Source organism: Podarcis cretensis (assembly GCF_951804945.1).
Source record: "Podarcis cretensis genome assembly, chromosome: 13".
Lineage (NCBI taxonomy): Eukaryota > Metazoa > Chordata > Lepidosauria > Squamata > Lacertidae > Podarcis > Podarcis cretensis.
The window spans coordinates 55,729,350-55,749,589 of record NC_137182.1 but is presented as its reverse complement, the minus strand read 5'-3'; the positions used below and the strand labels follow the sequence as shown (position 1 = coordinate 55,749,589).

General features: G+C 51.4%; 2 protein-coding genes across 2 annotated transcripts; one reads left to right on the top strand and one right to left on the bottom strand.

The window, feature by feature from the left end:
• The first annotated feature begins 2,176 nt into the window (after positions 1-2,176).
• Positions 2,177-10,565, top strand: SAP25 (Sin3A associated protein 25). The gene is made up of 8 exons (XM_079952120.1): positions 2,177-2,182; positions 2,358-2,419; positions 3,471-3,676; positions 5,705-5,814; positions 6,297-6,424; positions 7,326-7,464; positions 8,147-8,247; positions 9,319-10,565. The coding sequence occupies exons 3-8, from the start codon at positions 3,483-3,485 to the stop codon at positions 9,553-9,555; spliced, it is 909 nt and encodes a 302-aa protein (XP_079808246.1). The 5' UTR covers positions 2,177-2,182; positions 2,358-2,419; positions 3,471-3,482; the 3' UTR covers positions 9,556-10,565.
• An 867-nt stretch (positions 10,566-11,432) lies between these two features.
• Positions 11,433-12,716, bottom strand: LOC307201364 (uncharacterized protein). Its single transcript, XM_079950500.1, has 2 exons — positions 12,430-12,716; positions 11,433-11,635 (listed from the first exon to the last, which is right to left on the bottom strand). The coding sequence occupies exons 1-2, from the start codon at positions 12,685-12,687 to the stop codon at positions 11,483-11,485; spliced, it is 411 nt and encodes a 136-aa protein (XP_079806626.1). The 5' UTR covers positions 12,688-12,716; the 3' UTR covers positions 11,433-11,482.
• Positions 12,717-20,240: the final 7,524 nt, after the last annotated feature.

The window sequence follows — 20,240 nt, the reverse complement described above, 5'->3', positions numbered from 1 at the left end:
AGTCTTCTCTTCTCATGAGGTGGCCAAAGTATTGGAGCCTCAGCTTCAGGATCTGTCCTTCCAGTGAGCACTCAGGGCTGATTTCCTTCAGAATGGAGAGGTTGGATCTTCTTGCAGTCCATGGGACTCTCAAGAGTCTCCTCCAGCACCAGAATTCAAAAGCATCAATTCTTCGGCGATCAGCCTTCTTTATGGTCCAGCTCTCACTTCCATACATCACTACTGGGAAAACCGTGGCTTTAACTAGATGGACCTTTGTTGGCAAGGTGATGTCTCTGCTTTTTATAGACCAGGGCTTATATCTGGATGGTCTCTAGGTACCTTCAGGAGGAAGGTACGATAGAATTGCAGAGTAGGAAGGGGCCCAGCCCCCAGCAAGGCAGGAATATTTCGCCCAACATGGGCTCGGACCCACAACTCTGAGATTAAGAGTTTCATATCCCAGCTCATGGTTGTGGGAGATGGTCCAGACCCCTGCTGGCCTTCCAGACCAGCTGAAAATGAGAGAGAGAGAAGCGGGGACCATGTCATGATCCCCCGCCCTTAAGTCAGAGCGGGTTGGGCTAGATGACCCTCAGGGTCCCTTCTGACTCTGCAATCTGATGATTCTATGTTCTGATGGTCTCCTTCGGTTTGCTGCAGCCTCCAAAACCAGGCATCCCCAAACTCGGCCCTCCAGATGTTTTGGGACTACAACTCCCATCATCCCTGACCACTGGTCCTGATAGCTAGGGATGATGGGAGTTGTAGTCCCAAAACATCTGGAGGGCTGAGTTTGGGGGTGCCTGCTCCAAACCCTCTCACTTTGCAAAAACATCTAAGGATAATCCCCAGAGTTTTTTTGGGGGGGGTGTTATTCCCTTGTGATTGCAGCCCTTTGAAGTGTGTGAGACTAGAGTTTTGTCACCTCCTTGACAAATGGGGAATAATCACTGGAGACCAGACCTTCCCCCCCCCCACCCTGCACCCCTGGGGAGCAATTAAAGATGGCCTGGTCTCTTTCCAGACTATACTCTCCGATTACTACAGAGCTAAACCCTTTTGAACTCACATTCATTCAATTTAATACACAACCCTTTGCCAAAAGGGCAACAGACCACAAATATCAACGCAACACATAATATCTATACAAAACCAAAGCAATTATTGCTTCTGAGTACACACACCTCGGAGACTGTGATGGTCAGGAAACAGATAATTGTTTTATTCCTTAAAAGAAAGAAAAAGCTAATGTGAAGAATATTTCTGTATTTTTAAAGCAGGCATGGTAACAGGGAGGACGTCTTTCGTTTCCTGTAAATAAATGTAATGAGCAAGGCTCTAGTCCATCATGCCATGCGGATAGCCTCTGAGGAGCCAGATTCATAGAAAGACAGAATTGTGGAGTTGTAAGGGGCTCCCCACGGTCATCTAGTCCAACCCCCTGCAATGCAGCGTCTGGTTTTGAACCCGCAACCTTCAGATAACGGAGTTTCCTTTTCTGCCAACATGTTTAGCACTTGAAATACACAAATAATATAATTGAGCTCTGGGGTGTTGTGGGGGGGAGAGGGAGACGGAGAAAGGCACTTCCCACCCCACCCACTTTGGAGGAGGATTTTAAAGCCAGCCTGGGTGTCTGCAAAAGTGTTGCAGCAGGAGAAATTTGCTCCCAGAGTCGGGCCCAGCTGAGTCCACTTTGCTCCTAATGAGGCCCTTTTGCAGAGAATGATTTAAAAATTGAGAAGGTTCTCAGCTGCGGAAGGAAGAAGCAGAACCTGGAAGTGCGAGAGGAGTGAGTTGAAGAAGTTGGTCAAAGTGGGGCATCAACTTTTGTGCATGGCAGTGCCTCCATTTCTCTCGAATTATTATTATTATTTCAGAGGCTATTTGTGATTTTAAGGGGCTTTTCTTAGAAAACAATGCATTCCTCACTCTCTTTTAGTGACCCCCCTCTGCACTCTCCCTCTAATGGGAAAGGGCCTGTTATTTTGAGAATACACTATAGGCTTAAATATTTATCCCATTGAATAATTCCAGAAATACCTTTCTTTCTTTTGCAACAGAAGGGGTGCTTTAATGCTTTCATTTCTGAGTACCTTAGAAATATCCCGTCCTACAGATGTGGCGTCCCCAAGGTGGGGGGTGGTCTTGGCCTGCCATCCTACTCTTCCAGGCCCCCTCCCCAAATTACCAACGTCAGGTTAGAGGATCCTCCATCTCTGGTCAAGCCAAGCTGTGCAGCGCCTATTGAGGTCACATCTTGCCTTGAGAAACCTCTAGGATTGAGCCAGAGGGGAATTTCTTCGCACCCACCGTTTATTTTTGTTTTATGGATGTATTTATTGAGTTTTCACACCCCACTTTTCTCTCCGCAGGGCTCTCGGTCACCTGCCTCCTTCTCCCCACCTCCTCAATTCCCCCACGACAACCTTGTGAGGTAGGTTAGGATGAGAAGCAGGGAGGGGGCCCCCAAATTCACATCCAGTGGGTTTTATGGCTGAGTTGGGGATTCAAACTCAGACCCCCCCCACACCCCACATGTTTAAATATCTAAATCTCTTCTTGTGGTCACCACCAGCACCCTAGGGACAGCTCTTTTCAAGTAGAGCACGAGACTCTCAATCCTTAAGGCTGTGGGTTCGAGTCTCACCTAGGGGGAAAATAGACCTGCAATGCAGGGTGATTTGGGCTGAATGACCCTTGGCTGGGGGGGGGGGCGGCGGCGTCCCTTTCCACTCTGCAATTCTGTGATCGCTGATTTATTAGCTGCCTTCTCAACCTGACTGACAGGTGAGATGCTTTTTAAAAACAACCCCAACCCAAATGACAAATCTATTAAAAAATAGGTCTATATAATATTTAGAAAGCTTTGCAGGAAATGAAATTTTGCTTGTGGGCGGCTGCAATTCTCATCCCCAAAGGGCTGGTGATTTTAATTTTATTTTCCTGGGGAATTTAGGCAACCCCTGCCCCCCCCTTGCAACCTAGGAGCATAGCAAGTAGCAGGATCAAGCCCCAGGGCACCCACCCAAGCCCAGGATTAATCCTGCCCTAAATGTCCCTCTTCCTCTGGGTTTGAAAACACAAAGAGGGATTATTTGGCACCCAGAAGAAGGAGATAAGTCCTCTTTCACGCCAGGAATCTCCAAGTAGCTGTGGATGATGCCCCCTGGCAAAAAGGGCAGCTCAGGTGGGCAGGGCTGCCCCCCACGCCCCCCACTCCTCCTATATAGGGTGCTTCCTTGACCCCCCCCATGGAAGTACTTTCCTCCCAGGCAAATCTGCCCTCTTCTCAGTCTGGACTATCCAAGCCTTGCAAAAAAGGGGGGGTCCCTGTCCCACCCTGGAGGGGGGGCAGCTTGGCTCCTGTTTCGCACCCCACCTCCCTGCCCCCATCAAGTGGGGCCATTGCCAAGGTCTCCTGGCAGAGAAAGACCCAACAGGTTTTCGTTTTCTGCTGGAGGACTTTTCCCTTCTTCCTTTTGCAGGTTTTGCAAGTAATGTTTGACGGCTCGGACCCCCGGCATGAGCTCTGGGACACAGAAGATGAAGATGAAGATGATGAAGAGGAGGAGGAGGAAGAAGAGGAGGAGGAGGAGGAGGAGGAGGAGGAAGAGGCGGCAGATAGTGACTCCAGCTCAGACGGCAGCAGCGAGGATTCCCACACCGAAGAAACCCAGGAGTTCGGGGAGCGGTGAGTGAGGCTTTGGGGCCTGCGGAATAAGACTTATTGGATTCTGTTGTTGGGGGTTTGTAGTCTCTCTGGGGCAGGGACTGCAGAGAGGGCCTGGCACTCCCCAGGTGTTGAATTAATAGGCCATCGCCAGAGGGGGCTTTTTGGAAAGCAGAGTTGGGTGGGAATCATAAGTGGTCTTGCATCTGTGTGTGCTTCAAATACAATTATATCTCCCCCTACAAAACGCAGCACCCTTTCGGGAATTCTAGTTTGCTGGTCACGCTGAACCCTGAAGGGTCCTGGCTGCAAATTGCGCATAACTGGAGTCACGTTCCTAATTATTCATTACATTCAGTGCTTTTTTTTCTTTTTAAAAACCTGTTTAGGTGTACTCTCATATTGACTCCAGAAAATCGCTATTTTATAGTTCAAACTGGGGGAAATAAATACAGTAAATGGACAAAAGTACAAAGATTCGCAAAATGTTTAGGGGGATGCGTACCCCTGCGTCTCCCCAGAAAAAAGCACTGATTACATTTATAAACCGACACCATTTCCCTCCCCTTCCTCAAGAATTTGAAGCCTACTTTCTCCAGGGCCATAGTCCTCATTTAATTCCCGACACCCTGTGAGGTAGGGCAGGTTTGTGGCCTAGTGGGGAGATTTGAACCCTGGTTGGTGCTGTGGGTTAAACCACAGAGCCTAGGACTTGCCAATCAGAAGGTCTGCAGTTCAAATCCTCGCTCCTGTTGCTCGGTCCCTGCTCCTGCCAACCTAGCAGTTCAAAAGCACCTCAAAGTGCAAGTAGATAAATAGGTACCACTCCAGCGGGAAGGTAAACGGCGTTTCCATGCGCTGCTCTGGTTCGCCAGAAGCGGCTTAGTCCTGCTGGCCACATGACCCAGAAGCTGTGCGCCGGCTCCCTCCGCCAGTAAAGCGAGATGAGCGCCGCAACCCCAGAGTCGGCCACGACTGGACCTAATGGTCAGGGGTCCCTTTACCTTTACCTCCCCAAGGTCCTGATCCCACGCTCTAACCACTAGGCCACTCACTGGTGTTGTGGCTTCATGTAAAAAACACACACAACACAGTGAGGCTTTTTAATACCCCTTTATTGCAAAATTGTGTGTTGTTTTTTTAATTTGCACCAGGCCTTTTGAATGGGTGTCCTGTTCTGTTACCCCAAACCCAGCATGGCACAGTGGTGAGGGTCCAGGACCTGGGAGAGAGCTGGGTTCGAATCTCCATTTAGTCACTTGAGGGGCTAGTCGCCACCTTCTTCACAAGGTTGTTGTGAGGATAATAAATAATAATAATATTTTTTTATTTATACCCCGCCCTTCCCGGTTCAGAAAACCAGGCTCAGGGCGGCTAACAGCAAATTTAAAGCACTTAATTAATGCAACAACAAAAAGCATAAAATACAGTATAAAACATGAATAACAATAAATTCAGAATTCAAAAATCAATTTAGGGGGGAAATCTATCCAGGGCTAGCTGGCTAAATTAGTCCTATTTGGGCCAGCAAGGAGATCAGGGGAGAATTAGCTGTGGGATCCCAGAGCAGGTGATCTTCATAAAAAGGGGAGGAAGGGGAATAAAAGATCAGGCTAAGTTCAGATTGAAAGCCAGGCCCACTAGCTCTGTTTTACAGGCCCTGTGGAAGGAGGTTAAATCCTGCAGGGCCCTGGTCTCCTGGGACAGAGCATTTCACCAGGTCGGAGCCACCACTGAGAAGGCCCTGGCCCTGGTGGAGGATAGTCTGACTTTAGGGTCCGGGTCCTCTAAACTATAATTATTCATGCACCTTAAGTAAACGATGGAGGGAAAGAACCATGTCAGCCCATGGGTCTAGAAATGGGATAGATAGAGAATTGATTTGGGCTTATAGTCATTTAACAGAGCAATTCCTCAACATGCCACGAGGGTTTTTTTTGTGTGTGAACTGCCTTTTCTGGTGAGAACGCCAAGGCTGTGATGGAGACAGAGGGCAGTGCCCCTTCCTCTTTCCAAGAACTGGACCCCACCTGCCCAAAATTTCCACAGGGGTCAGGATCCAGCCTCTTGCTTCCAGCCAAAAGCACGCCACCCGGGATCCCACCATTGCCGCCGACGCCTTTTCGCCCCGTACGCCTTGCAGGAGCGGCATTCGCCAGGTGAGTCAGGGGGGCAGAGGGGTTGAGACGGGGCTCCAGATGATGGGGAGAAGCTGCTGCACTTCCTTCGGAGGTCCTTGAATCCTGTGGGCTGGCAGCTGTAGCGCAACCCTGGCCATTCTCCTGCCCTCCAGATGTTGCCACCCAAAAAAACATCTGCATGGTGCCAGGTTCATTGAGTCCTGGCATTGTAGGGTTCCCTTTACAGTGGAGGTGGGCAGTGTCTGCTCTGCAGCCATCCAGGTCGGTGCCCATTGCTATATCCTGTGGCAGGGAGTTCCACAGTTTGATGAATAACTTTCTTTTTAATCATCAGCCTGGTCAAGTTCTGGTTTTAGGAGGAGGAGCAAAGCTTTTCTCTGTCCATGCTCCCCATGCCATGTGTGATTTCGGACATTTCTGCCTCGTAGCTTTTCTGTCTTTCCTGAAACTTAACTTTTCGACGTGCCTGTCACTTTTATTTCTTGAACGGGCGTTTTTAGGGCTCAGGAGCAGCTGCAGGGTGGACCTCAAACCGTGGGGCAGAGAGACCCCGCCTTGGGAAACCCCCCTCTCCCACTGGGTGCAGGATACAAGAGCCATCTGCGTAACAAATTGGCGTACACAGCAGGTGCGTTTCGGGATAGGGTGGGGCTTCAGTCCCGGGGGGGGGGGGTTCTTGCTATTTCTTTAGAGGCGGGGGGCACCTGCCCCCCAAAATCCTCTGCACATGCTCAAACACCCTCTCTCACTTACGCTAGGGCCGAACGGCTTTGAAGGCCTCTCGGTTCAGTGCCTGCCTTGTCCACAGAACATGGAATGGCACCTAGAGGGGGAACCTAAAGGGTCCTCTAGACCAACCCCCTGCCATGAATATAAATCGCTGCAAAATGTTTTACTGGGAGGCGTCGTTAATACTTGCCCCTGGGCTGACTTTCTGTCTTTATTTTCCAGTGGTGTATAATTGCATATATCGGCCTGCCTTTGACCCGGCGCCCCTCAGCTGTTGCGAACTACAACTCCCAACAGCCCCCTAAGGGCAGCCCAGCTCTATGATGCTGGATCTCACGGGTGCCCAGCTGTGCTGGATGGCAGGGCGTGGGCATCGGGTCCCAAAACATCTGGAGGGCCTCTGCTTTGTGATGAATCCCGAATAAAAGGCAACTGGCTTTTGTCCAACGGTCTTGTGGATCGTATCCCTTCCCTCCCTCCATTGCTTATAGCTCATAATCACGCCCATAGCTGCCGGATTTTCACGGAATCGTAGAATCGGGACTCCCAAAGGTCATCCAGCCTGACCCTCTGCAATGCAGTTATCACAGCTAAAGAATCCCTGGCAGGTGGCCGTCCACCCTCTGCTCGAAAACATCCAACGAAGGAGAGTCCACTTTCCAAGGTTGTAGAGTCAGGAAGGGACCGCCAGAGGTCATCTAGTTCACCTGCGGCGAAAAGTTTGGGGTGTTGAACGTGGCTGTATGTGTGTATGGGGGGCGGGTTTCACACTCAACTCTGCTTGATCTCTTTCCCGGCAGGCGACCAGGTTCCGCTCCCGGACTCTGTCCCACCCTTCTTTCCAGTCGTTCTACACCGCTGTCTCCGCCTGCAGCCGCTCCTCCCCAGATGCAGCTGCGGAACAAGGCGCCTCGCCCTCAGAACTCGAACCCAGAGCCAGTAAGCAGCACGGGGAAGACAGAGGGGAGTCTGCTCTCTCTGTGGGCTGGAGAGGGGATTCCTGCTGTTGCCTAAAGTTTGGAGGGGCTCCCCGTGAGGAAATGTTGCAGCGTGGGGGGGGGGCATTTTTAGTGTTTGCAAAACGACGCCTGACATATGGGGGAAACTAGAACTCCCTCCTAAAACTAGAACTCAGTGAAATTTCAGGGGAGCCGAAAGTTGGAAGATTCAGGACAGATTAAAAAAAAATCTGTGGAACTCCCTGCCACAGGAGCCAGGGATTTGCTACTGACCCAGATGGCTTTGAAAGGAGGCTTTTGATGGATACTAGTCAGATGGGCCATTGCCCTTATCCAGCAAGCTGCTCTTAAGTCGGACTACAACACCCATATTGCACCTAGCCAGCAAGGATCAGCGGTCACAGGCGATGGGAGTTGTAGTCCAACAACATCCGGCGACTCGAAGTTCGAGCAGACTGCTCCTGTTTGGAGTCCTTCAACCTTGCGCCCCCAGATGTTGAACAGACAACAACTCCCATCCTCCCAAGTCAGCTGAGTCCAATTGTCATGGATGATGGGAGTTGTAGTCCAACAACTTCTGGGGACCATAATTCCCACCAGATCCGGTGTCGGCTGATCTTCTCACCTTCTGCCCGCGTGTCTCCCCCTTTCTCCCTTTGAAGCGCCTCTCCCCGCCGTGGACTGCAGCGGTTTCTTCTACACCGACCCAACGATGCCGCCAGGACATCGGATCTACAACTGTCTTTCTGTCTCCACCCAGGAAGTAAGTGGTCTTTGAAAAAGCTTTGAAAAATTACATGTTTCAATTTAAGAATTCATGTAGGGCGTGGGAAACCTTTAGGAACAAGAATCACGTGTGATTGTGTATAGGCGGTTGGAGGATGGATGGCGGCTAACAGATTGTGGTTGAATCCTGACAAGACAGAAGTATGGGAGGCGGGCAGGTGTGGGGGAGTCCCTGGTCCTGAATGGGGTCACTGTGCCCCCGAAGGACCAGGTGCGCAGCCGGGGAGTCATTTTGGACTCACAGCTGTCCATGGAGGTGCAGGTCAGTTCTGTGTCCAGGGCAGCTGTCTACCAGCTCCATCTGGTACGCAGGATGAGACCCTCCCTCCCTGCGGACTGTCTCGCCAGAGTGGTGCATGCTCTGGTTATCCCTCGCTTGGACTACTGCCATGCGCTCTACGTGGGGCTACCTTTGAAGGTGACCAGGAAACTGCAATTAATCCAGAATGCGGCAGCTAGACTGGGGACTGGGAGCGGCCGCCGAGACCACATAACACCAGTCCTGAAAGACCTACATTGGCTCCCAGGACGTTTCCGAGCACAATTCAAAGTGTTGGTGCTGACCTTGAAAGCCCTGAACGGCCTCAAAGGTCCAGTAGACCTGAAGGAGCGTCTCCACCCCCATCGTCCAGCCCGGACACCAGGGTCCATCTCCCTAGGGCCTTCTGGCAGTTCCCTCCCTGCGAGAAGCCAGGTTACAGGGAACCAGACAGAGGGCCTTCTTGGTGGTGGCACCCTCCCTATGGAACACCCTCCCATCAGAAGTCAAGGAAATAAACAACTACCTGACTTTTAGAAGACATCTGAAGGCAGCCCTATTTAGGGAAGCTTTTAATGTTTGATGTATTACGGTATTTTAATATTTTGTTGGAGGCCGCCCAGAGGGCTGGGGAGGTCCAGCCAGATGGGCGGCCTATAAATAATAAATGATGATGATGATGTGGCAGGGAGTTCCACTGGTTAAAACTCACATTATTATTATTATTATTTTAGCCTCTGTGGCTACGCTCGCTCCTCACCTGTTTGCCTTGATCCCTTGATCCTTCAGGTCCTCCGAAGCCTGTCGCTGGAGACCCCGCCGCCCATCATGTCTGTCCGCCCAGCTTCCCCGCCTCGCAGGGCCGGTGCCCGCACCCAGTGGCTCTCTGAGCTGGAGTGCAAGGCGGTCTCCGCTCTCATGGAGCTCCCAGACAGCACCAGCCAGGATGGGTGCCAGCCCTCCCCTTGCTTGCCAGGAGAAATGGAGGGGCTCAGGGAAATGGAAACCTCGGGCGTGCTGCCATAGCGCTGCAACGAGGTGTCGTAGCGCTGCAGGTTCCATAAGGCATGTGTGAAAGGGAGATTCCTGCGTCTCCTCCCGTCTGTCTGGCCTGGCGCCGCTAAACCCCTCAAATGGACAGTGAGTTATTGGGGGGCACAGCCTGCCCCTCCTGACTCAGCCACCCCCAAGTGAATTTTCTCTCTCTCTTTCTCTTTCATAACGTTGCGGGAAAGGGTTTTGTGCTAGGAAAAAGCTCTTTTTGCGGGGGGCTGAAATCGCACCCAGGATCCTGGCGTGACGATGATTCCTTTTTGTTTTTTGGTGGGGGGCAGGAGGATAGTTTTGTTCCTCAGTCCGTCTTCTGGAATCTGGCGCCTTCCAGCTGCTCTGCGCTACAACTCCCAACACCCCCCTCCATCCTGGATATGGGCGTTGTAGTCTAAGGCACCTGGTGGAGGCAGGTCTGGGCAGGCTGCGATAAGGCTTTCGTTTTCCTTTTCCTCTCTGCTATGGATCTGCTCACTGAAAGACATTTAGGCAGCAGCCACACGGGGCAGGGGAGCGAGGTCAATGGTTAGAGCAACCTCTGGCTGCTTAAGGACGACAACTGCCGTCAGTTGGAGAAATGGAAGTTTATTGGGCTTGCCCTCAAAGAAGGATACAGAGCAGCCTTGGTGCCCTCCAGCTGCTTTGAACTACAACTCCCACCAGCTGGGCGCTCTTGGGCGTTGTAGTTCAAAACAGCTGGAGAGCCCCAGGTTTCTGGTGGGGCCAGTTACCCAACGTCAAAGGGGAAAAGGGGTCTGTTCTGAGTTTCTTCCTCCCTTGTTCATTTGAAAAGATAGCAAATGACTCTTCTCCTTATTTGCCTCTAGCAGGGTGAATGGGAAGATTTCGGATATACTTGTTTAAAAGTTGTTCTGTGTTTTGAGGTTTTGCATGTGTGTTCGTTCAGGGTTTGTCTTTGCCCATGTATACGCAACTGAGGGATGGTTGCCTTTCTTGGGGTGGGGAATAAAGTGAAGTTGAGCTGATTCCCTGTGTGTCTGAAAACTTAAGTTTTGAGTCGGGGGGGGGGCTCTGAGATATCAAGGGTTAACCGCCCCCCCCAGTCTCCTAGGCTGGACAAGGATTTAATTCTTGGCGTGGGGTCAGTCATGGTCAGGCCAAAGGGGTCCTATCGAGTCCAGTCTCCTGTTCCCACAGCGGCCAGCTAGGCGCCTCTGAAAAAAACCAAATTCAGAATTCGAACTCATGGTCCCTCTCTCCCTCCTGCAGCTCCCAAAGGGAAAAAGCAGAGCCATTGTGGCTAAGAACCGCCGATCTCCCTCACCCTCCTCCAGTGGTTTTGCCCAATCCTCTTTTAATCCATCCAGGGATTAATCCATTCTTGCCCTCCAGCAGGTGGTGGGGAACCTGCGCGCTACAACTCCCACCTTCCTCCTTGCGCAGGGGCCAATCTGGCTGATGGGATTTGGAGTCCGTGAAGGGCTACCCTGAAGTTCCCCAGGTCCAGTCTCCAGAGGCATTTCCAGGCTAGGGAAACGTCACTGTCTGAAATCCGGGGGGGACGGCTGCTGCCAGTCAGTGTGGGCTATATTGAGTTGTGGGAGAGCACCCGATTAGCATGCAAATGTCTCCCAGGTCCAATATCTTGAGGGCCTCTCTGGGTGAAGCTGGGGAAAGATGCTGTATGTGGAGCCCTGTGGAGGAGGGCGAAACAGCTGCTGCCAGCCCGTGCTGGCCGTTTATAATGGGCTGGCTTCCTTTGGTGGAAGAGAGCAGGACACAGAACACAACAAAGGGAGTCTGAGTCCCCCTCTCTAGGCCACAAGGGTGCAAAATGAAACCAAAAGCAAACCCCTGCCCTGTACAGTAATTCCCGGGCTGCCAAAATCGTGTAGTTTTCGCCTCTGTTTTATTCCAGTTCTCTCTCTCTCTGCCTCCCAGCTCAGCTGGAAGCCTTAGCTGCCCTCTGCCTCCTCTCCAGGCGTAGCTGGTGGTGCCACATGGTCTCCATCACGGCGTCCAACAGGTGCAGGACCTCCACCAGAGCCTTCTCTTCGGGGTCTCCTTGCTGAGACGGCTCCCTTTTGTCTTGCCTCTGCGAATCAGGGAGTTTGGGGGGAGAGGAGGGGAGAAAGAGAGCGTTGAGCAACCTCTTGCTTTCTCCCTTTATCGGTGGAATGACCCTCAGGAAGAGAAAGAGAGAGATAAAATGTTCTCCAAGGCATCTGGGAATCATGAGGCAGGGAGTTCCGCAGGCCCCGCGCCAATTCCTCCACGGTGTGGGTTCGGCTGAGAGACAGCGGCTAGCCGAGGGCTACCACCTCTGTCTGCCCCCCCCCAGCAAATTTCCAAGTGGGGGTTGGAACCCTGGTCTCCCAGGTCCTATTCCAGGTCCTTAACCACTACACCACACTGTCCCTCTCCAGTTTTGTCAGTACAAGGCAACAGGTGTGCGGAACCTGCTAGATGCTGCTGAACCACAAGCCTTGCTTGGCGTTGTTATTTATTAAATATAAAAACTGCCCTTCATTTGCAGATCTTGGGGCGGTTCGTGATATAACCCCCCCAAAAAAACACATGGTAAAAATAAGAAATAGCCAATGACACATTTAAACAGGTGTCCGTCAGATTTTGCCTGGCGCCCAAAGGTCTCACGGGTGTCTCCTCCTGCTTCTGCTACAATAAGCTCCCCTCTTTTCGGCGTCTCCCAGAACCAGGAGAGGCGTGAAATGGGTGGGGGAGAGGTGAGCTTCAGGCAGGCATAGTCTCAGATTGCTTGGGGAAAAAACTCTGGAGAGGAGCAGATTCTCCAGGGGCTGTGTGCCTAGTTTCTGCCTTCTCTCTCTCTCTCTCTCTGCCCCCCAATAAATAACCCACTCCCCCAAATACCTTCTGGGCCCGGAGAAATTGTTTGGTGAAGTGGACGACAGCGGAGATGGTAATAATGGCTAAAATGCTGATGATGACCCAGTACCAGTAGTAAAGCAGCGGCTGAGGGCTGAAGGGGAAGCCCAACATCGACGGGGAGGTGGCTAAAGTCACCCCGAAAGGGAAGTCCATGCCCCCGTAGTACCACCGGGGCCGCTGCACCCCACTGATGCCCCACAAGCTGCTGTTCATCAAAAGACCCAAAGCCCACAAAGCCATTGTCTCGACCCGGGAGGACACAAAACTCCTGGGTTCTGATCCTGGTTCCAGAACCACCATCCCAGTGTTGCTGGGCGACCCAGGAGGAAACCATAAAGGGGGGGGAGAGAGAAAGAAACCCCCCCCACACACACATTTATCCCAGCCCCACTCGTGCCAAGCCGTTAGGGACACCTGGGAATCTGGAAAACCCCCAGTCCCTAAATATCGAGGGTTGAGTGAGGCACTCTGCACGTGCATCGATGGCTAGTGGCTGGGGTAGCTGCTGCTCGAACCCGGATCCTGCTTGTGTGGGTTTCCCATTGTGAGAACACGACACTAGATGGGCACCAGGGGTAAGGCTAAAGGTACCCCTGCCCGCACGGGCCAGTCGTGTCCGACCCTAGGGTTGTGCGCCCATCTCACTTAAGAGGCCAGGGGCCAGCGCTGTCCGGAGACACTTCCGGGTCACGTGGCCAGCGTGACGAAGCTGCTCTGGCGAGCCAGCACCAGCGCAGCGCACGGAAACGCCATTTACCTTCCCGCTGGAGTGGTACCTATTTATCTACTTGCACTTAGGTGTGCTTTCGAACTGCTAGGTGGGCAGGAGCTGGGACCAAACGACGGGAGCTCACCCCGCCGCCGGGATTCGAATCGCCGACCTTACGATCGGCAAGTCCTAGGCACTGAGGTTTTACCCACAGTGCCACCCGTGTCCCTGGGCACCAGGGGTACCAACTTGAATAAAATATTTGGAGGCCTGGGCATGGGCACTGCCAGGGATGGTGTTGTGAGCTTTTTATTTTTTAGGAAATCAAAGTTGTTGAGTTTTTAGTGGGGGGCCTGGACCCTGCAAATATTTTATTGGGACCTCAGCCCCTAGGAGTTGGCTCCTACGGTGGCCTGATCCAGCAGCACAGCTGTTTGGATGACATTCATAGAATCATAGAATCCTAGAGTTGGAAGAGACCCCAAGGGCCATGGAGTCCAACCCCCTGCCAAGCAGGAAACACCATCAGAGCACTCCTGACATATGGTTGTCAAGCCTCTGCTTAAAGACCTCCAAAGAAGGAGACTCCACCACACTCCTTGGCAGCAAATTCCACTGTCAAACAGCTCTTACTGTCCTTATGGAGCCTCCAGCGCCAGGGGTAGTCTACCTTAGATTCCTAGGTTCTGAGACGCATTTTAGGCCACTGTAAAGGGAAGGACATTCCTCCTTTGTCCTTAGGTCATGCATAGGCAACCCAAGTCCCGGGGGCCGGATCAGGCCCAATCGCCTTCTCAATCCACCCCGCGAATCAGCGTGTTTTTACATGAGTAGAATGTGTCCTTTTATTTAAAATGCATCTCTGGGTTATTTGTGGGGCATAGGAATTCGTTCATCACCCCCAAAAAAAATATAGTCCGGCCCCCCACAAGGTGTGAGGGACAATGGACCGGCCCCCTGCTGAAAAGGTTTGCTGACCCCTGTCCTAAATGCCCTACAAATTTCTAATGGGGAGGCATCAATCCCACAGGAAGCGATATGGGATGGTGGCCAGCAGGGGGCAGCATTGGATTAGTTGCTGGAGCCCAGAGGATTTTTTTCCGCAGCTCAGAGCTGGGGACTGAAGTTCTTTCCCCCACGCAGCGCTACAGTTCCCAGCACCCCTTGAACTACAACTCCCAGGGTTGGTTTTTTCTTTGTGGGGTTTCTTAGACTTGTCGTTTAGTCGTGTCCGACTCTTCGTGACCCCATGGACCAGAGCACGCCAGGCAGACTAGCGTCCTTCAAAAAGAGGACTGACGCAGCAACGCTTTAAAAGAAAAAAATACTCTGGCGTGCATAATGGCTGGGTGGGCAGGACTAATAATTTATTTAAAATGGGTTGGAGAAGAAACATCTTTAAACGCCTTCGGAAAAGTGTGTAAGGACAGAGACGGGGGGGGAATTCCATGAGCAGCCAAATCGACCCATGTCTGTGGGGCTGGACCCCCAATTAACCCCTGCTGGACTCTAAACCGCTCACGGTGTACAGAGTATTCATGTGCCCTGGAATATTATTCACGGCTGTTCCTCCATACTCTGAAACTGTAAGGGACTCCAGAGTGGTGGTGGTGTCCCACGACGGGGCCTTCTTAGTGATGGCTCCCTGCTTGTGAGGAGCATCTGTCTCCCACGTTACTCACTTTTCAGGGAGGGTTTAAATCAGGCATCCCCAAACTCGGCCCTCCAGCTGTTTTGGGACTACAGTTCCCATCATCCCTGACCACTGGTCCTGTTAGCTAGGGATGATGGGAGTTGTAGTCCCAAAACAGCTGGCGGGCCGAGTTTGGGGGCGCCTGCTTTAAAGCCATTCTAGTCAAACCAGGCATTTTGATGACAAAAATGATACTCATGGAATCAGAGAAATGTAGACTTGGAAGGGCACCTCCAAAGGTCATCTAGTCCAACCCCGTCGCAATGCAAGTAATTATTTCTAAATGTGTTGCATATACCTGCAAATGAGCACCTTCCACACAAATCTGTGTCCTGTTTTTTTTTTTTTGGGGGGGGGGGAATTATTTTTATTTTGATCCGTGCGTGTCCTACACATAACATCCTTTCTGAGAAAGAGCCCTGTTGCACTCAAAAGCTTGTGACATTTCTGTGCTCCTAAGAAGGTCCTGCAGGACGCGGGTGGCGCTGTGGGTTAAACCACAGAGCCTAGGGCTTGCCGATCGGAAGGTTGGCAGTTCGAATCCCCGCAATGACGGGGTGAACTCCCGTTGCTCGGTCCCTGCTCCTGCCAACCTAGCAGTTTGAAAGCACGTCAAAGTGCAAGTAGATAAATAGGTACCGTTCCGGCGGGAAGGTAAATGGCATTTCCGTGCGCTGCTCTGGTTCGCCAGAAGCGGCTTAGTCATGCTGGCCACATGACCCGGAAGCTGTATGCCGGCTCCCTCGGCCAATAAAGCGAGATGAGGGCCGCAACCCCAGAGTCGGCCACGACTGGACCTAATGGTCAGGGGTCCCTTTACCTTTTAAGAAGGTCCTGCAGGATCAGGCCGAGGGCACATCAAGTCCAGCTTCCTGTTCTGTCCATAAGTACTGCCGCCTCTATCCATGGAGGCACAGAATAGCCAAGAAGGCTGGCTGCCATCAGCTGCCCTCTCCCCCTCTGTGAATTTGCCCAATCCCCTTTTAAATCCTGGCTGGCCACCACTGCCTCATGTGGCAGGGAGTTCCGCCATTCGACTACGCACTGCGTGGAGGAGGACTTCCATCCTGAATCTCCCAGAATGCAGCGTCGCTGACTGCCCATCAGTACTAGTGTTATGGAGAGAGTAAGAAAAACCTTGCCCTCTTTCTCTGTGCCAGGCATGATTTGCTAAACTTTTATCTCCAAAATGCTGCAACCATCTCCTTCTATCCTTTGAGTTTCCCTTTCCCAAACCTCCTCCGACCAGACAGTACCCATTTTTGGCACGATACGACCGAAAATGTCCAGTTTCCCCCTCTCTTGCGGCTTTTGGGTTTAATGCTGGCATCACCAGCAGAGTCAACTGTTTGCATTTCAGGCACAGAAAATGCCCCGAATTGGCTGCTTCACAGCGGAAAGGTTGCAACGCCGTGTTTGCAGCCGGGTACAAAGGCCTGCTTATTAGCAGCCGTTTCGGAGCAGCCAGAAATAAAATGCTTGGGTGTTTTCAGTTTTTTAAGCAGGAAACATACCTAGGAGCACGTACTACGTGGCAGCCCAGGGAACTGCACTCTGCGCATGCTCAGAGGCACTCCGAGCATCCAACACAGAGCTTGTGGCGACTTTCCCCCCTTCGTTTGTGTATTTAAGAATCAGGAGAACGGTTTCCTTTTTATTTCATTTTTCCCCTTGAAAATTTTCAGTTACCATATTTCAAAAAATTAGAATCACAGACCACTTGAAAAACTTGACCGCTTACTGTGGCAGCACCTGAACTTTGGAACTCTCTGCCTCATGACACCAAGCAGGCGCCTGCACTCTACACTTCTCTGCACCCGCCTGAGTCGTTTCGGGCTTAGACGTTCCAACCCAGACGCTTAGAAAACTGGCGCAAGTTCCAGCCTGGTTTTTTTTTAAGTCTGTTGTTAACTTTCAAAAAGTCTTAAATTATTTTGCTGTCTGCGAACTGCTTCCAGGTCTTTTTTGGCAATCAAACAGAGTGTAAAAATTTTACGAAGCAAATAAATAGCGTGCGCCGGATAAGGCAGAACGCTGTGCTTGGAAAAGACTCCTGTGTGACCTGGAAGTCTGCACGCTTCCTCTGGGAACACCCTTAACCCTATTTTCTGGCCTGCCCCCTGCGTGAGGGCAGCTGGAGGGGGCTGTTCCCACAGGGCCCTGGATGCGGCTCCCTTCTCCTCCCCTCATCTCCCCTTTCCCAGATCTCTGGCTCCCCCCTTTCCTTGGGGATCAGGTAACCCACCCAGCTGCCGCCTTCCGTCAACGCTGGGGTCCAGCCGCCGCCAGCTGCTCCTTCCACATCCCAGAAATCCACACACACACACACACATTTTGCACGGAGAAATGAGATACGAGGAGCTGATGTTTTCCACCCAACTCCTTAAAAGTAGGGTGGTGCTGGGTTCGAATCCTTGCTCCGACCAGCGCGAAAGGCAATAAGGAAGATTAAGGCAAAATTTGGGCAAAAATGACGGCAGCGATCAGGGTTCTGCGCCAATCAAAAATTCTATACCGAATGGGAATGCGTAGGGGAATACATGATATGGTGTCAAAGCAGAACTCTTAACAGGCAATTGTTAAGAGCAAAAGGACAAAAGAAGGAATGATAATTTAACGGTTTTCAAGTTACTCTGTTTTATCGAAGCAACTAGAAAAATATATATGATGATGGGAAGATCTCACACAGGTGAAGGGAAGCCGTGGAGAGGAGGGGAGGGTTAGGCTGAATTTGGGGAATAAAATAATAAAGGGGAAAGCAAAGGATATAGTAGATTCTTACAGAATAGTAATATATTGTAACCAGAAGTTTAAAAGGGGAATTAAATGTACTTTTAGTATTTTCATTATTGTAATAGTTATTATTTCTTATCGGTAGAAGGCTATGTTAATTTAGACTTCTTTGTTTTGCTGTCTGTATAAAAAAAAATGTAAGTCAATAATAATAATAATAAAAAGATTAAGACTAAACATCAGAAAGGATTTCATGAGGGTGAGGGGCGTTCTGAAGCGGCGGAAGGTGGCTGGCTCTCCTCAAGTTCGATTCGTCGGCTGCGATTCCTGCATCGCAATGCGGGGTTGGGCTAGATGACCGCTGGGGGTGCCCCTTCCAAGCCCACAGTTCAGTGGAGGGGGAAAAGGAAATTCATCATAGCAATGTAGTGACTGAATCCTGCCTTCCTCCTCTACAAAACCAGTTTTTCACTTTGCATTGCATCGAGCCAAAAATATACAGTACGACTGCCTTTTTGGCAGGGGTGTGTAAATAAATGTGTGTATGTATATATACCTCGATTCAAGAATCTCACAGACTTTTCACAGAAAGCTGCCTTAACTTGTGCGGTGGCACTTTTTTTAGGTCCACCCAGCTGCTAAGAGGGGATTTCGCTGCAAGGCGCTCTATCCACAACAAGACAGGACCCAAAGACGACACTTCAATCTCCAAAACCCCAGACAAGGCAAATCAAATTCTCTTGGCAGAATATCTATTGAATCACTGCATTTTATCGTGTTGGAATGGGACCCCCGAGGGTCATCCAGCCCAACCCCGTACGATGCAGGTTGCCATTCAACATCTGCTTAAAAAACCTCGAAGGACCCCTTCACCCCCATGGATTCCCTCGCTTGCGTTGCCTCTACTTAGGATTTCTGCCCCTGGTGCTCAGGATCATGGCAGACATGAGAAAAGATGCAGCAGAAAAAGCAGCCCCCCCGGGTGCCTTGGGCTAAGGACCTATAGCATGGGAAGGCAAACTAAGGCCCAGGGGCCGGATCCAGCCCAATCGCCTTCTCAATCCGGCCCCCAGATGGTCCGGGAATCAGCGTGTTTTTTACATGAGTAGAATGTGTCCTTTTATTTAAAATGCATCTCTGGGTTATTTGTGGGGAATAGGAATTCATTCATATATTTTTGTCAAAATACAGCATCTAATTGATGCTTTTGAATTCTGGTGCTGGAGGAGACTCTGGAGAGTCCCATGGACTGCAAGAAGATCAAACCTCTCCATTCTGAAGGAAATCAGCCCTGAGTGCTCCCTGGAAGGACAGATCCTGAAGCTGAGGCTCCAAGACTTTGGCCACCTCAGGAGAAGAGAAGACTCCCTGGAAAAGACCCTGATGCTGGGAAAGATGGAGGGCACAAGGAGAAGGGGACGACGGAGGATGAGATGGTGGGTCAGTGTTCTGCTACCAGCCTGAGTTTGACCAAACTGCGGGAGGCAGTGGAAGACAGGAGGGCCTGGTCATGAAGAGTCGGACACGACTAAAGGACTAAACAACAACAACATAGTCTGGCCCCCTACAAGGTCTGAGGGACGGTGGACCGGCCCCCTGCTGAAAAAGTTTGCTGATCTAAAGGAACAGGGTTTCTGGTTTCCTGAATGCTGTTGTCCGGTCTAGGTGAAAGCGGTGGGCCAGGCTTCTTTAGGGTTGGGGTGAAAGTTAAATTAAAAAAGAAATAAAAAGGGGAAAAAATGGTGGATTTTGCGCTGAGCTCTGTGGGGCTCAGTAGACCCCCGAAAAAGTAGGGCAGGACTGGAGAAGGGATGGCCCCTCCCCTCCCAGGATTCAAATTTGGACCCTCTCCCTACCTGCAAGAGAGGAGGGGCTGCCCCATACCAGGACTGCCCCCCAGGAACCTCTGGGGAACAGCTCTTGGTGTTGGAATCTCCCTTCTTGTAACCTGATGTCCTGGGTTCGAGTCCTCCCTTCCAGATCAGCAGGAAAGAAGCTTGCGCCCTATTCCATGGGGCAGCCCTTGAGACATTTGACGTTGGCTCTCATATCTCCTCCAGGCTAAACATCCGCAGCACCTTCAACCATTCCTCATCAGGCTTGGTTTCCACACTCTCGGTTGCCTCCTTCTGCCCACCTTCCAGCTTGTCAATGTCCTCTTTAAACTGAGGTGCCCAGAACTGGACCCAGGACTCCAGGTGTGGCCTGACCAAGGCAGGATAGCGCGGGATTATTCCTTCCCTAGATCTGGACACTAGACTTCAGAGGATGCAGCTGAGAATAGTATTAGCCTTTTTTGCCGCTGCATCACACCGTTGGCTCATGTTACATTTGTGGTCCACCGAGACCCCCTTTTCACATGTCCTACTGGGAAGCCAGGTGTCTCCCCACTTTTAAAACTGCTTGGGTCTGAGTTTGGGGGGGGGGCTCAGGCCCACCCACCCTGCTTCTGTTGGGTCACAGCGGTTCTCAAGCTGTGGGTCCCCAGATGTTGTTGGACTACAACTCCCATCATCCCTGAGCTCTGGCCTGGCTAGCTAGGGGTGATGGGAGTTGTAGTCCAACAACATCTGGGGACCCACAAGTTGAGAAAGGCAGCTTTGGGAGTTTGCGGAAAGAGAAATTCAGCCCCCACCTGGAACCACGGCTGAATCCCCG

Excerpts from the sequence above, each read along its gene's own strand:
- SAP25 (XM_079952120.1), top strand. The coding sequence starts at position 3,483 with ATGTTTGACGGCTCGGACCCCCGGCATGAGCTCTGGGACACAGAAGAT. Across the intron at positions 3,677-5,704 it reads ACCCAGGAGTTCGGGGAGCG|GGGTCAGGATCCAGCCTCTT; the intron begins GTGAGTGAGGCT and ends AAATTTCCACAG. Across the intron at positions 8,248-9,318 it reads TTTCTGTCTCCACCCAGGAA|GTCCTCCGAAGCCTGTCGCT; the intron begins GTAAGTGGTCTT and ends TTGATCCTTCAG.
- LOC307201364 (XM_079950500.1), bottom strand. The coding sequence starts at position 12,687 with ATGGCTTTGTGGGCTTTGGGTCTTTTGATGAACAGCAGCTTGTGGGGC. Across the intron at positions 11,636-12,429 it reads AATTTCTCCGGGCCCAGAAG|AGGCAAGACAAAAGGGAGCC; the intron begins GTATTTGGGGGA and ends CCTGATTCGCAG.